We start from the raw sequence: 13,986 nt of genomic DNA, 5'->3' as shown, positions 1-13,986 counted from the left end.
TTGACATGGTTGGCCATCGAAACAAATGACTGTTAACAGACATGGGTGGCCATCAAAACAAATGACTGTCAATAGACATAAGTGGCCATCAAAATAAATGACTGTCATTTGACATGGTTGGCCATCAAAACAAATGATTGTTAACAGACATGGGTGGCCATCAAAACAAATGACTGTCAATAGACATGGTTGGCCATCTAAACTAATGACTGTCAATAGAAATGGTTGGCCATCAAAACAAAGAAATCAAGTATTTAATATAAGTGTCAGCGCAACGATAATTTGTAGAAAAATGAAAAGATGATCAATGAAGAACCAAACCGAAGAAGAGCAATACCTGCTTCAAAAGGTCCAAATATTTGATTGCAACTGTATCAATAACAAATGTTATCATGATATAAGCAGAGGATTATTTAAGGAATATTCTTGTATAGATGCACTCTTTACAAGAACATTCCTTAAATAATCCTTTGTTATGTTTCATCAGTGAGTTATTTAATACAAAATACTCTTGTAATGAGTGCATGTTGGTTATGTTTCATCATAAGGTTATACCTGGAAATCGTTTAGAAGATTTGGTTGTCATAGCAGAATATGCTCCTAAATACATTCTCGTTTGGAAAAGGTGTTTAAAAATTTATCACTCAGTTGTTACATTTGAGACCCTTCAATATTAAACCTGGTGGGAACAGTTAATGTTAAACCTGGTGAAAATAGTCTGGTCTAAAATTAAAAGTAACATTAAAAAGGCGATGTGATTTTTTCAGTTACTGCCACATTGCCAAAAGTCTTTTTCATGACTTATTTATTTTATTGATCATATACATATATATGTATTATTTATTGAAAACCAACGCATTTGGACAGCTTTAAAAGGGGCAGATCCAGCCTTGAATTATAAAGTAAGTTAAGGTTTCAAAATTTAAAAATACAAAGAACCTTGTTATGAGTATATTATAAACCTTTTCTTTGTATTTTCTTTATTATTATTTTTTATTTACGCTTCAATTTTAAAATAAAATTGCTTTCAACGTGTGAACTAAGAGTTAAAAATTAATATAAAAATTATTATTATTAAAAATTGAAAACAAATAGGAGAACTTATAAGAATAGAATTAAATCTGAGATAGTAAGAACAATAATTAAAATGTTTATGAAAGCAGATGTTATAACTTTCTTTGAACTTTTAGTATCTTTAAAATACAACAGGTTCATTATTTTATTTCCTATTCTCAATTACAGTAACTTCAACAAAATTTGAATAAATCAAGCATTATTATTATTTGTGACTTTACAAAAATGTGTATAATGCAAGATATATTTCATGCTGATGCTGACACTCAGATGTTATGTAGAGATGAAAATGTTTATCAATAAGGATTTTGAAGTTAGTTACTTTAAAATAAAAACAGTTGTAATTTTATAAGGTAGATAATAATATTTACATCCATATTATAAAATCCTTTTTTTGCAAGATATCTAACACAAGGCAGTTTAAGCAAACAATTTTGATTTCTAGTTCTAACTTTATGAGTGTTAATCATAAGATAATGAGAAATGAGTACAAGTTTTAATCAGGATGTTTTCATATTATTTTCCTTATCATAGGCTTACCAATTGATGGTAAACTATATACATTATTTATATAACCTTGGGCGTAGATGACAATGTTGGCTGATCTTTTACTTGATTTGAATATCAATCGAATAAGCATGCTGAGTTTTTGTAAGATTAAGGTTGACTAGGCATTATAAGCTAAAAGTCGCAAGATCATGTGTGTAAGGTAAGGTTGCACTTACTTTGTGTGACTAACTCTGAGCTTCTATTTATTTAATTTTTTTTTCTTTTGTTGTGTTAAAATACTAATTTTAATATTTTTTGTTAAATTTATTATTTTAATCTTTCCTAAACTGAAATATTTTCATTAGTGTTCTCTTCATCACCATTATTGTTATTATGACTATATTTTTATTATAATATATATTCTTACTGTTGCTATTATTGTTATAATTACTGTTGTTGTTATTATTATTTTTTATTATAGTTGTTGGTATTATTGTTATTGTTGTTATTATTTTTATTGTTATTATTACTATTACTATTATTATAGTATAGTATACTTTTTATAATCTTTATTATTATTTTTAATCACTATCATCACTACCATTACTTATTATAATTATTTATTATATCACCATTATTATCATTGTTTTTATTACTCCTAATTGTATTATAATTATTATTATCATCTCCATTTTATTTTTTTTTAAAACAAAACATCAAATATGTATAAAGTGTCCAAAGGTGAATATAATAATCTGCTAATAAATGCTATTACCACGACCTACAAAAAAAGCAAATCCAAAATTAAAAGACCAAATAAACAAAGAAAGAAAACAAATTTTAACCAACCATGAGGTATATAAAAAAATTGAAATAAATGGACCTTCTAGCTGTTTTTCACTTTAAATGATCACAAGAAAAACTTAGTTAACAACCCATCTGTGCGTCTTTTGCATATTCTCAAAAAATAAGGTAGGCAAAATTACTAAAGTAATTTTATAAAAAATCAACTTAAAAATAAAAATCTTCTGTGAACTTAAAAATAAGCTTTGTTTAAATCATTATCCAAGTACCCAAAATGTTATAGATTGTTTTCGATTGGTTCAAAAAAATCAATAATAAAAATTTATATAACTTTGTAGCTTTTAATGTAAACAATTTTATTTTTTCATTAATGAAAACACCCTCAAAAAAGCTATGAACTTTGCTGATTACCATATTGTTATCAAAAGCGATGATGAAGATTTGATTTAGCATACAAGAAAATCCGTTGAAAAGAATACATGTTTATCTTCATTAATAACAAAGCATGGAATAAAAATTGTTATTAATCTAAATATAAGACATTCTAATAGAGGTGTATCAGAATGGAAATTTTAAATTCCAGCTGGAACTGGAACCAGATTCGCCAATAAAATTCGTTTGGGAGATCCGGCCGAAATTTTATTAACAATTCGAGAATTATATTTATGTTAATTTATGATACACTTCGAGAATTTTTATTGACAATTTCGAGAATTATATTTATGTTAATTATGTTATAAGAATTATATTTATGTTAATTTTTAACTTCAGGATTTGTGAAAGCCTGCACCTCAGCATCGTGGCTATATAATATATATTTATAATCTATAATATAAATATGACCTATTTCATAAACATGATTCTTGTTTCATTTAAATATGTTTAAAATTCTTTTTATAATTATATGTAGTGAAAGTTTTAACCTGCATAATATTTATATTTGAATTTCTTTCTTTATTTTCTATTTTTCCATTTAGGTTAATATTCAAATATTTACTGTAATAGGCATCCTATACTTTATAACTATTTAAAATTTAAAATTTAAGTATTTAAAAATTAAGTTTAAATGATAGTTAGTAGTTATTAGTATTCTCAGATAAAATTTTTGATGAAAAATGAGCTAGTTTGTTGCCCAAAACAGAAGAACAGAAGAACAGAAGAACAGAAGAACAGAAGAAGCTTTTTTTGCACTAAAATATTTCTAAACTTCCAGACCTCCTCACATAGTTGATTATTGCAAATAAAATTACATTGTGATTGTTTAGAAATTTGTATATTTTACTAACTAGGTTTACCTATAGTTCTTCATAGCTCTGTAGGATAATGATTTTTATATTTAATTTACAAAATGTGTGTCATATGTCTTAAAAAATAAAGGTAAAAAGTAAATTCCAGCATTCAGACATAAAATATTGTAGTTCCAGCTGGAACCAGAAACCATTGAAACCATTGAAAGATACAAATTCTGGCCAAAAGGGAATTCTGGTACAACCCTACATTTTATACTTCCATATAGTGAGAATTTAAGCTTCCATATAGTGACATTTTAAGCTTCCATATAGTGACATTTTAAGCTTCCATATAGTGAGATTTTAAGCTTCCATATAGTGACATTTTAAGCTTTCATCTGTTAACATTTTAAGATTCATCTGTTGAAATTTTAAGCTTCCATATATTGACATTTAAAGCTTCCATCTGTTGAAACTTTAAGCTTTTATTTATTAAAATTTACACTAACAAATACAAAAAATGAAAATAATGTTTATTGCAACAACATTTTAATAAAATAAACACCAGTTTTTATGTTTAATTTAAAAGTTTTTGCTTAAAAAATCAACCTTTTCAGCTACTTAAATCTCATGATTATGAAAACTGGATCATCACAAAGTAAATAAATACTGTACTACAAATGTTATATTAAATTCAAGTCTGGAATTTGAGATTATTATTTTGAAACATTAAGGACAGTTTGTATAAAATATAGCTTAATTCTCTAAGCAATGATTTTGGGTAGATATTCTGTTGCAATATGAATTTATTTCCCATTCACAAATTGTAGATGTCTGCAAGTTGGTTTTGAGAATAGCACAATAAATAGAAGAATCCAAAAATATCTGTAAGTATCCATTAATAAATGCCAATTTTTCCACTCTTTCCAAACTTAAATTACCTGTAGATTTTTCAAATACAAGACTTATGATGGAATGAAAAAAAGTGCTTTCTACTTTTTAATATTTTCTTTATGCCATTTAAAACTATAAAACTTAGCTAAATTTGATTTCAAAGAAAATTGTATTTATTATCTTTATTATATTTATTTATTTTATATTTTAAGTGCCAGTTTGATCATTTTTTTTCTTAATTTATACAAAAAATTTTTTATATACTTAATATATCTACATATTATGCTCTAGTTTATTTTTCTGCGATTAATTTTATTCATCATTTGATTTATTGTCCTAAATTCAATAGGTTGTGAGCAAACCATTTACTAACACAAGTAGATTCCTTAAACAATACTTGAAAGTACTTAAATATTTTAATGAACACCTAGTTTTTTTATTAAATACTTAGTAAAAAACAATACCAATCTAAATGTTCAACTTTTTATAAACACAGGTGTGTTTATAAAAAATTAAATACTTGTATTGATTTTACTCATATACCATAGTTTAAAATTTTTCTTTTGTTATCTTATTTTTTTTTGTTTCAATTTAAAAACTGAGTGGTGTATATATATAAATATATATATATATATATATATATATATATATATATATATATATATATATATATATATATATATATCGGGCAGACCTAAAGACAAAATTTTGAAAATTGTACATGTCTGCAAAAAAACACGATCACATAAGAATACAAACTATTAAAAAAATAGAATTTTTTTTTTTTGAGTACTGTCGAATTTGATTCAATAATTTTCATTTTTTGCCTAAAAAAAGTCAAAATTTTGTAGGAAAGTCAAAAAAGAATAGGATATTTATATCAAAAGCAAATTTTTATATTAATACTTAACTACTACGTCTCGTTACTCATGCTGTTTTATCCTATAAAAGCATTTCTTATTTGTATTGTGCTAAATAAGCAAATAATTGCTACTTATTGGAATTTGTAACACTTTAAAAATTTTTTTGCATAGCTTCGCCCTGAAGATAAGAAATTTTATTTGAATTTGTTCTATATATTTATTTTTATGGTCCATTTTGAACTACCTTCTTAACTAATTTTTATGTACTGATCAAAACCTTAAAGGTTTGAAAACAGCTTCATTTTATTTTTTTCCCATTCCAATGAATGAATTGTAAAACATTTTCCATTATCTTATAAGTTATAAAAACACATCAGGAAAATTGATAACTCAGCAGCATCTTATAAATTGTCAGATTTAAATGGTACTTTTTAAAGTAAATATAATTTTATTTGCATTTTTTTAAGAAAGATCTTTCGATATCAGGTGATCTCATGAAAATTGCTAGAGGAAAGTTTCTCTAGTGAAGCAATTTTAATAATTGTAAAATGTATAACTTCAGTTGCTGTCTGTTTTTGAAATAAAGTTTTCCAAAATGACCCAAAGAATATTTAAAAATACAATGGCAGCATGTAAGCCAAAGTGGAGTTTTTACAAATTTACATTGCAAGCATTTATAGGTTTTGAATTTTAGAATCTAAAAATGAAAATGAACTTTTACAAATTATCTATCCTGCCTTTTCAATTAGGTTCAACTCTGCCCATTCATCTAGTTTCAACTTTTGAGAGCTGCAAACTAGACAATGTCATATATATGAACTAGTCTGGTTTTAACATGATATTTCTTATTTGGAGAATGAATATGAAAAATATTTTTTATTGACTGTTTAAGCAAGTAAATATTCTTTTTAAAATTGTTTTTCTATTCATTCATTTCAAAACTCTATTTACTGTTGTATAAGAGATGCCATTGTTAAAATAGTTTGAATTTATATTACTAATTTTTAATAATATAAACTAATATAAACCACTACCAATGTGGTAGTGGTATGGGGATAGAGGGCTCGCCTTGTAAGCAAGAAGCTGGGAGTTCCAGCCCATTATGCCCCTGGTTATACTGCACTCAAATTGTTTCTCCAGGCAGGGATTTGTTTTTCAAGATTCATGTTTCAAAGTTAAAGATTTAACAGAGGGTGATAATCACATTTAAAAAAAAAAGAAAAGAAAAAAAAAAAAAAGTTCTTTCAACTGTAGTGACCTCCTTGACCTTAGAGAGGCAAAAGCATTAAAAAAAAATTATTTTAAAGTATTAGTAAAACGTGTTGATTTTTACAAATGCAAAAATTAAATAATTATTGGGACAATAAGTTTTTAATTACAATTTTATTTAATTAAACTCATAAAAACGTTTTACCTTTTACCTTGTGTACTACTTTTAGCAGTGCTTGAAAAGGAAAAAAAATGTAACAGGTTGGTTTTTAGTATTTTCAAAACACCATCTTATCATTGCTACACATTTTTATATATGTGTAGCAATGATAAGATAGTAAATTTAAAAGTAATATTTAAAAAAAATGATTGCATAAAAACTAAATCGTTAAAATTATAAAAAGAAAAGTACCACCTCCACCCCACCCCAATTCAATGACCATTTCCCCCAATTTGCGCTAAATTAAATGTATCTCCACCTATCCCTGCAATCATAACAACCCAATCAATGGATTTTTATCATCGAACCTAGTCCCCCTAGCTAATCAACTCTCTATTCAACCTATTCAACTCTCCCCTACAATTAGGTAGATGAGAGTAGGTTTTGCTAAAATTAATTTTAATGAAAAATTAGCATAATATTAAATCTTATTCAGTATTTTAAACAAAACATTTTAAAAAAATACACTGCATTGACAAGGCTTTGCAAAACAAATTTTTTTATGTTTGGATATTTTTTTTACTTCATAAACAGAATATCCGTGGTTCAAATCCCCCCCAAAAAATCTTTTGAATAACTAAATTTGATAACAACCACCCTTAAAAAACGAAAATAAAAACAGTATGCAAATTATTTAAATTATTTTTTTTCTTTTTTTCTTTCTAAATTTAATTAATTTCCTATTTTGTTAGTTTTGCTTTCTTTCTTTTGAAACTTAGTTTTCTCTGCAAAGTATTAAAATATCCAAATTCTTCTTCTTCTTTATTCTTATTATTATCTTAATATAATCTTGCAAAATATTGTGTTTAATCTAAGCTGGTGACATTTATGTAAAACATAAATACCATATGCTTATGAAAAAAAAAAAGGTATACGCAGTGCCATTGGGCTGATATATATATATATATATATATATATATATATATATATATATATATATATTTATATATATATATATATATATATATATATATATATATATATATATATAGATCTATAGTTTGTTGGCTTTGGGAAGAGCGGAAGGAAAAAAGTGATTCTTACGCCAACATATACGTCACTTTTAATTACTTTTAACTTTCGTCCAACATTTCCGTGTTGGACGAAAGTAAAAACCATTAATTTAATTACAAATTAATCGTTTTTTAAAAAAACCACAAAAACGCAAATTTAATTGACCGGAATGTTTTTAAAAACATTCTGAATGTTTTTAAAACATTTTGAATGTTTTTAACAATATAAACAATGTTTTTATTTTTATTTTTTTTAATAAAATGTTTTTATTTTTATTTTTTTTAATAAAATGTTTTTATTTTTATTTTTTTTACTGTAAATCATGCGCGGAGTGTTGCTACATCGACTATCTTATAGCCTGATTCGCAAGGGAGTGCTGCTACATCGACTGACAAATAGCCTGACTCGCAAGGGAGTGCTGCTACATCGACTGACAAATAGCCTGACTCGCAAGGGAGTGCTGCTACATCGACTGACAAATAGCCTGACTCGCAAGGGAGTGCTGCTACATCGACTGACAAATAGCCTGACTCGCAAGGGAGTGCTGCTACATCGACTGACAAATAGCCTGACCCGCAAGGGAGTGCTGCTACATCGACTGAGGGTTTGGTTGGGGCAGGCAGTCTATCATTATTAAAAAAAAAAAATTCCGGTCTTGCATTTTAATTTTTACTTTTTGTCAACAAAATATGGAAAAAACTTTCGGACAACATCTAAGGGTTCTATATATATATATATATATATATACATATATATTTTTTTCCCCCGAATGTTACATACACAGAGCTTGATGAAGGTAAAAAAGTAAAAAGATGGTTTTTAGTTATTTTAAAATAATCTCAACTAATAATTGCTATATTAAGCAAAAATATGCAACAATGGCCAGATAATTTATACTTTATAAAAAGGTGGCAAGATGGCATTAGGACTGTTAATGGGTTGAGTCTAGACCCAGACCTGACTTGTTTGAACTTGGTCTGAGTTTTGTTATTATAGACAAATATCATCAAAACCCATCAGACTTAATAGACCAATTAACTTAAGGGGTCGAGTATGCAAACCCAAGCTACTTGGGTCTGGGTCTAGCATGTTTTGGGTTGATAATAATAAAACTTAGAGTGAGTTCAAACAGGTCGGGTCTGGGTCTAAACCCGCCCCATGAACAGCTCAAGATGACATTATCTAGGGCCGATAATGAGTTTTTTTTTTAACAACCTATGTATGTACATATGTATATATGTATGTACATAAATATATATATATATTCATATATATATATATATATATATATATATATATATATATATATATATATATATATATATATATATATATATATATATATATATATATATATATATATATATGAAACTGTTTTCAATAATTCCATTCTTCCGTATGAAGAAGCTTTACGTAAATAAAGACACAATTCAAAACTCACTTACCAATCGCAAATAAACAAAAATTAAAAAAGACATCGCAAACGTAAAATTTTATGGTACAACCCTCCGTTTAGCAAAAATGTTGAAACTAAAATTGCAAATCGCTTTTTAGCTTTAATTGACCAACACTTTTCAGTAGGACATTGGCTTCATAAAATTTTTATTCGAAACTATATTTAAGTTAGCTATAGTTGCATGCCTAATGTCAAGTCTTTAATAAATGCACATTACAATAAAATTTTACAAAGAGATAAAAATAAAACATCAAAAACATGCAACTGCATAGACAAAAAAATTTGTCCGCTAAATAACCAATGCCTTTCTAACAATATTGTATACCAAGCCACAGTAAATTCTGGAGATCCTTAATTCAAAGATAAAGTTTATTTCAGTATAAGTGAAACCACATTTAAATTAAGATATGCCAACCATCTTAAATTTTTCAATATACCCAAATATAAAAATGACACTGAACTTTCCAAAGAAATATGGAAGCGAAAATCGAAAAATATAAAACCTGTTGTTACATGGAAAATGATAGCACGATGTAAGCCCTACAATCAAGCATCTAAAGTTTGCAATCTTTGTCTCCACGAGAAATTTCATATATTGTCATAAAAAGGAGAAAACTTACTAAATAAAAGATATGAAATCGTATTAAAGTGCCGGCATTCAAAGAAATTTTTACTATCCTTATTCGACACCGGAGACTAAAGCCTTTGACGTCTTTTTGTTTTTGTTTTGTTTTTGTAACCTCAGAACTCGTTCCACCGTTGTCATGTTAAATAAGTAGATCATTAAATAACTAGACAAAATGATATTCTGCGCATGCGTTAGTTCACGGATACTTATTTAACGTATCAAGTCACGTTAAGTAAGGAGACCGTTAAATAAGTACACAAATTGAACAGTCGAGGCATTTTTTGTTAAAACAGACAAACAAATTTAAAAAAAAAACATACGTTAAACGAACTTCAAGTCAAGCGAATTTTTATTTCACGGCATTTTTAATATTTAACTCACGAAGTATATTCTAGTCGAAATATATATCTTTTTAGTATAGTATGGCAAGAAGCATATTTTTAAGAAAAGCTTTTTTCTTTTCTTAGGTTACTTACTGGATAAGTATACTAAAATAAAAGACTTTAATCATATCAAATAAAATAGTTATAAAATAGTCATCTCACGAGCAAAATTACTAAATAATTTAACTGCGCAATTTAGCAAAATGTTTCACGTGAAATTATCTATCTAACAACTGTATTAATTTTAAATTTAATATTTAGTTAAAGAAAAGTTCTCACTAACAATTAAATTTTTCGATATATATATATATATATATATATATATATATATATATATATATATATATATATATATATATATATATATATATATATATATATATATATATATATTTAAATTTGGAGGTTTTGGGTACTATCTAGATTTCAAGGAAAAAATTGGTGCAAAATATAATATAATAAGAAAGTGTCAGGCTAAACCAGCAAAATTAAGTATATGAACGTATATATATCAAAGTATTTACATTTTTTGTCATCACATGATATCCAAAGCTCCTTACAACTGGTGATATAACACATTCCATGTGGTTTATGTGTAGAACATAACATTTTTAGCCCAAAAACTAATTGAAAAGTTGGAGACAGTAACATATTTAAAACATCATTAGCATGGGGTCTTTTGGAAGACTCTTGATTCCACATGGTTATCATCAACTTTGTTAAATTAATCAAACCATAAAAAGCATCCGGAACATCATAAAACTTTGGTCGAAACCCATTTATGATTTGATTGTCTATAAGTTGAACCAAAATATCGTTAAAGGGTCTTCGATATGCAATTAACTCATAAAAAACCATTCCAAATGAGTATATATCAACACTAGAAGTATATTCATCTAGATATGATTGGTACATAATCATTTCTGGAGCAGCATAACCTTTAGTACCAAAAAAAGTTTTTAAACCACTTGGACTCATGATGTTTGCTGTTCCAAAATCAGTTAACTTGATATTGATTTTTGAATTGTGATTAAGCGAGAACAGTAAAATATTATCTGATTTTATATCGCGATGAATAATACACTTTTTATGCATAAAAGCTAAAGCACTTGCAATTTGCTGGCAAATTCGAAACTTAACAATTCTGGGGATAAATTTAGATCTTTTATGAATGACAGATGATAAAGCGCCATGTCTAGCATACTCCATCACAGCACATAATTCTGGTTTGATTAAGAAACCTAAAAATTGAATTATATAAGGATGATGACGTAATTTACTGAGCATTAAAATTTCTTGTCGAATTTCGTAAAATTGATCCAATAATGAAAGTTCATTAGTTATATTAAATTTGTAAAACTTTAATGCAGCTATAATTTTGTTCTTAAATAAACCAATATATACTTTTCCATATTGTCCTTCTCCCAGTTTGTACTTTTCATTTTTTTCACAATAAATATCATTGTAATTATATCTCATTGTTTTTGGTAAATCTTGAAAAGTCAGATCAGGACAATATTCTGCTATATTAATTGCCTTTGGTATGTGCTCTTGTTCACATAACATATTGCATGTGTTGTCATCTGAGCTTTCTAAAATTTTTTGAAAGGCAGTACTTATGTTAAATAAATGAGGAGGATTTATGCCTGAAGTTGTACATACAGGACATGCCAGAGAGGAAATAACTTGAGAATCAGACATCAACAAACCTTCATACCATTCATTTAGAAGTGTTCTAATATGATCAACCACATAGCTGAGAACACGATAGCCTAAGGAGGATTTAGTTACACATATTTCAATTGTTTCTCTATCTGCTTTATACAAGACAGGTAGCTGTTGTATTGAAAAACTTAATTGTGGATGATTAAATACGATTCCTTTATTCCAGCAACTTAAATAACCATTGTCCAAAAGATAAGCTAGTTCTCCATAATCGTTAAAATGTTCTTCATAAATTTCATCACTGTTGGACAGTTCATTGATAAACTGAGATTCAACTTCATCATCTTCCTCTTTGGCTTCCTCATTTGTACAAATATAATTTTCATATTTCTGCTTTAAAATAGCTTGCTTGCTAGCATCATAACAACCAACATGAACTCTTTCAGTTATCATTTGCATATAGCAATCAGTCTCAGTATTTTCTTCATCATCATTTGCAGAAATGATGTCATCCAAAGGAGCATCAGTGTAAGAATATGAAATAGGGATATATTTGAAATCAGAACTTATGTTAAAATTATTTGACTTTTGTATCTTATCATCCCCACAGTTATCATCATTACAATTACAATCACTTAAGTTATCAGCACTATCTATGATCAACTTATTTATGATTGGATCACAAACTTGTTTAAAATTACTTTCACAGTAAGGTGTAGTGTAATTTGCTAATTGATGTATTTCATTTGTCACAACAGCTAAATTGATTTCTTGTATAGCAACTCTGTCACTTGCATTTGTATTGGTTTCAAAATTATAAGTTACACAATCTTTATGCTCTTTTGATACATTCATAACATCACCATGAAGGTGACAAAAAAAACTATTTTCATTAACAGGTGAAACTGATTTTGAACTTTCTTGAAAATAAATTTTACCTGTCATATAATTGGCAAAAAATACTTGATCCTTCTTTCCATCATTTTTTTGTTGATTGTTATTTATTTCGCACTTTTTTTCATTAATAGGAATTTCTGAATTAAATTTATCTTCTTTAATTACAATACCTGTGGCAGATATATTAGAAAGACATTCATTGCATATATTATTTTGAATTTTTTTATTACAATCGTATCTAGTAACATCCATCTCATCTTTTGGTAAACTACTACTGAGTATGGGAACATTAGACCTTATTTCCATATTTGGCGACAACATTTCTTTAATCATTGATAAAAAACGAGTTATAAATCGAGCCCAAAAACCATAGGGTATACAGCTAAAGAAATAGTAACGAGTGAGTAGACTATTCAAATTGATCGACATTGTATGCTTAGGATTGTAATTTGGAAGTTTCGGTGGAATAAGAACTCTATGATCATCAATCTTACAAACAACTTGGAATCGTGATAATAAACTTAAATATTTCTTGATTATATCAGGATTTTGATTCTCTAACTCTTCTTTTAAAATTAACTATAAAAAAAAAAAATGTTTTTACTTAAATAATCTTAAAAAACATTCCAACTAAATGTAGGAATATTCACGCAACAATAACAATATCAAAATGCATTAACCAATTGATGTTGCATTTGGTAATTAACCATTACCAAATGCAACATCAGTAATGCAACTATAATATATGCCAATAAATAATAACAAAAATTATAATTTCATATTTATATTGATAAAAAAATAGATAATAAAAAATTAATTTTATACAAAACAAATTATCCAATATCAAGGCATTGATATAGAGGCATTGTTAATGCAATAGTATAAGGAAAAATGATTATAAGTATCTATTTTCTATTTGTCTGCATATTATTTTAAGGAAAACTTTTCAAAAGAAAGCAAAAAAAATTTTTTTTTATAACTCCTACAATTAAACCATTATTTATAATTGTACTTATTTAAACTACAGATTTAAACAAGTTAAAGTAAAGTTTATAAATAAAATTGACTTCTTCTTTTTCTATGTTTATTATCAACTAATAAAATATTTATGGTAACAAATCAAATTTTCAAACTCTTCTCCTGCAAAATATCATTTTTGCA

At 26.6% G+C, this 13,986-nt stretch overlaps 1 protein-coding gene and 1 long non-coding RNA gene across 2 annotated transcripts in view; one reads left to right on the top strand and one right to left on the bottom strand.

Annotated features, from left to right (window-relative positions):
- Positions 1-1,783, top strand: part of LOC136083641 (uncharacterized) — a 42,954-nt gene extending 41,171 nt beyond the window's left edge. The window contains exon 3 of the long non-coding RNA XR_010639951.1: positions 1,609-1,783. This is a non-coding gene — a long non-coding RNA (uncharacterized LOC136083641). The remainder of the gene's footprint in view (positions 1-1,608) is intronic.
- Positions 1-13,986, bottom strand: part of LOC136083640 (leucine-rich repeat serine/threonine-protein kinase 2-like) — a 106,560-nt gene that overhangs the window by 2,460 nt on the left and 90,114 nt on the right. Inside the window, exon 9 of the mRNA XM_065803118.1 lies at positions 10,788-13,404. Within this exon, the coding sequence (XP_065659190.1) occupies positions 10,788-13,404 (2,617 nt within the window). The remainder of the gene's footprint in view (positions 1-10,787; positions 13,405-13,986) is intronic.

Source organism: Hydra vulgaris, chromosome 08 (assembly GCF_038396675.1).
Source record: "Hydra vulgaris chromosome 08, alternate assembly HydraT2T_AEP".
Lineage (NCBI taxonomy): Eukaryota > Metazoa > Cnidaria > Hydrozoa > Anthoathecata > Hydridae > Hydra > Hydra vulgaris.
Note: the sequence above shows the minus strand (reverse complement) of the source record. Positions and strands in the feature narration are given on the sequence as shown.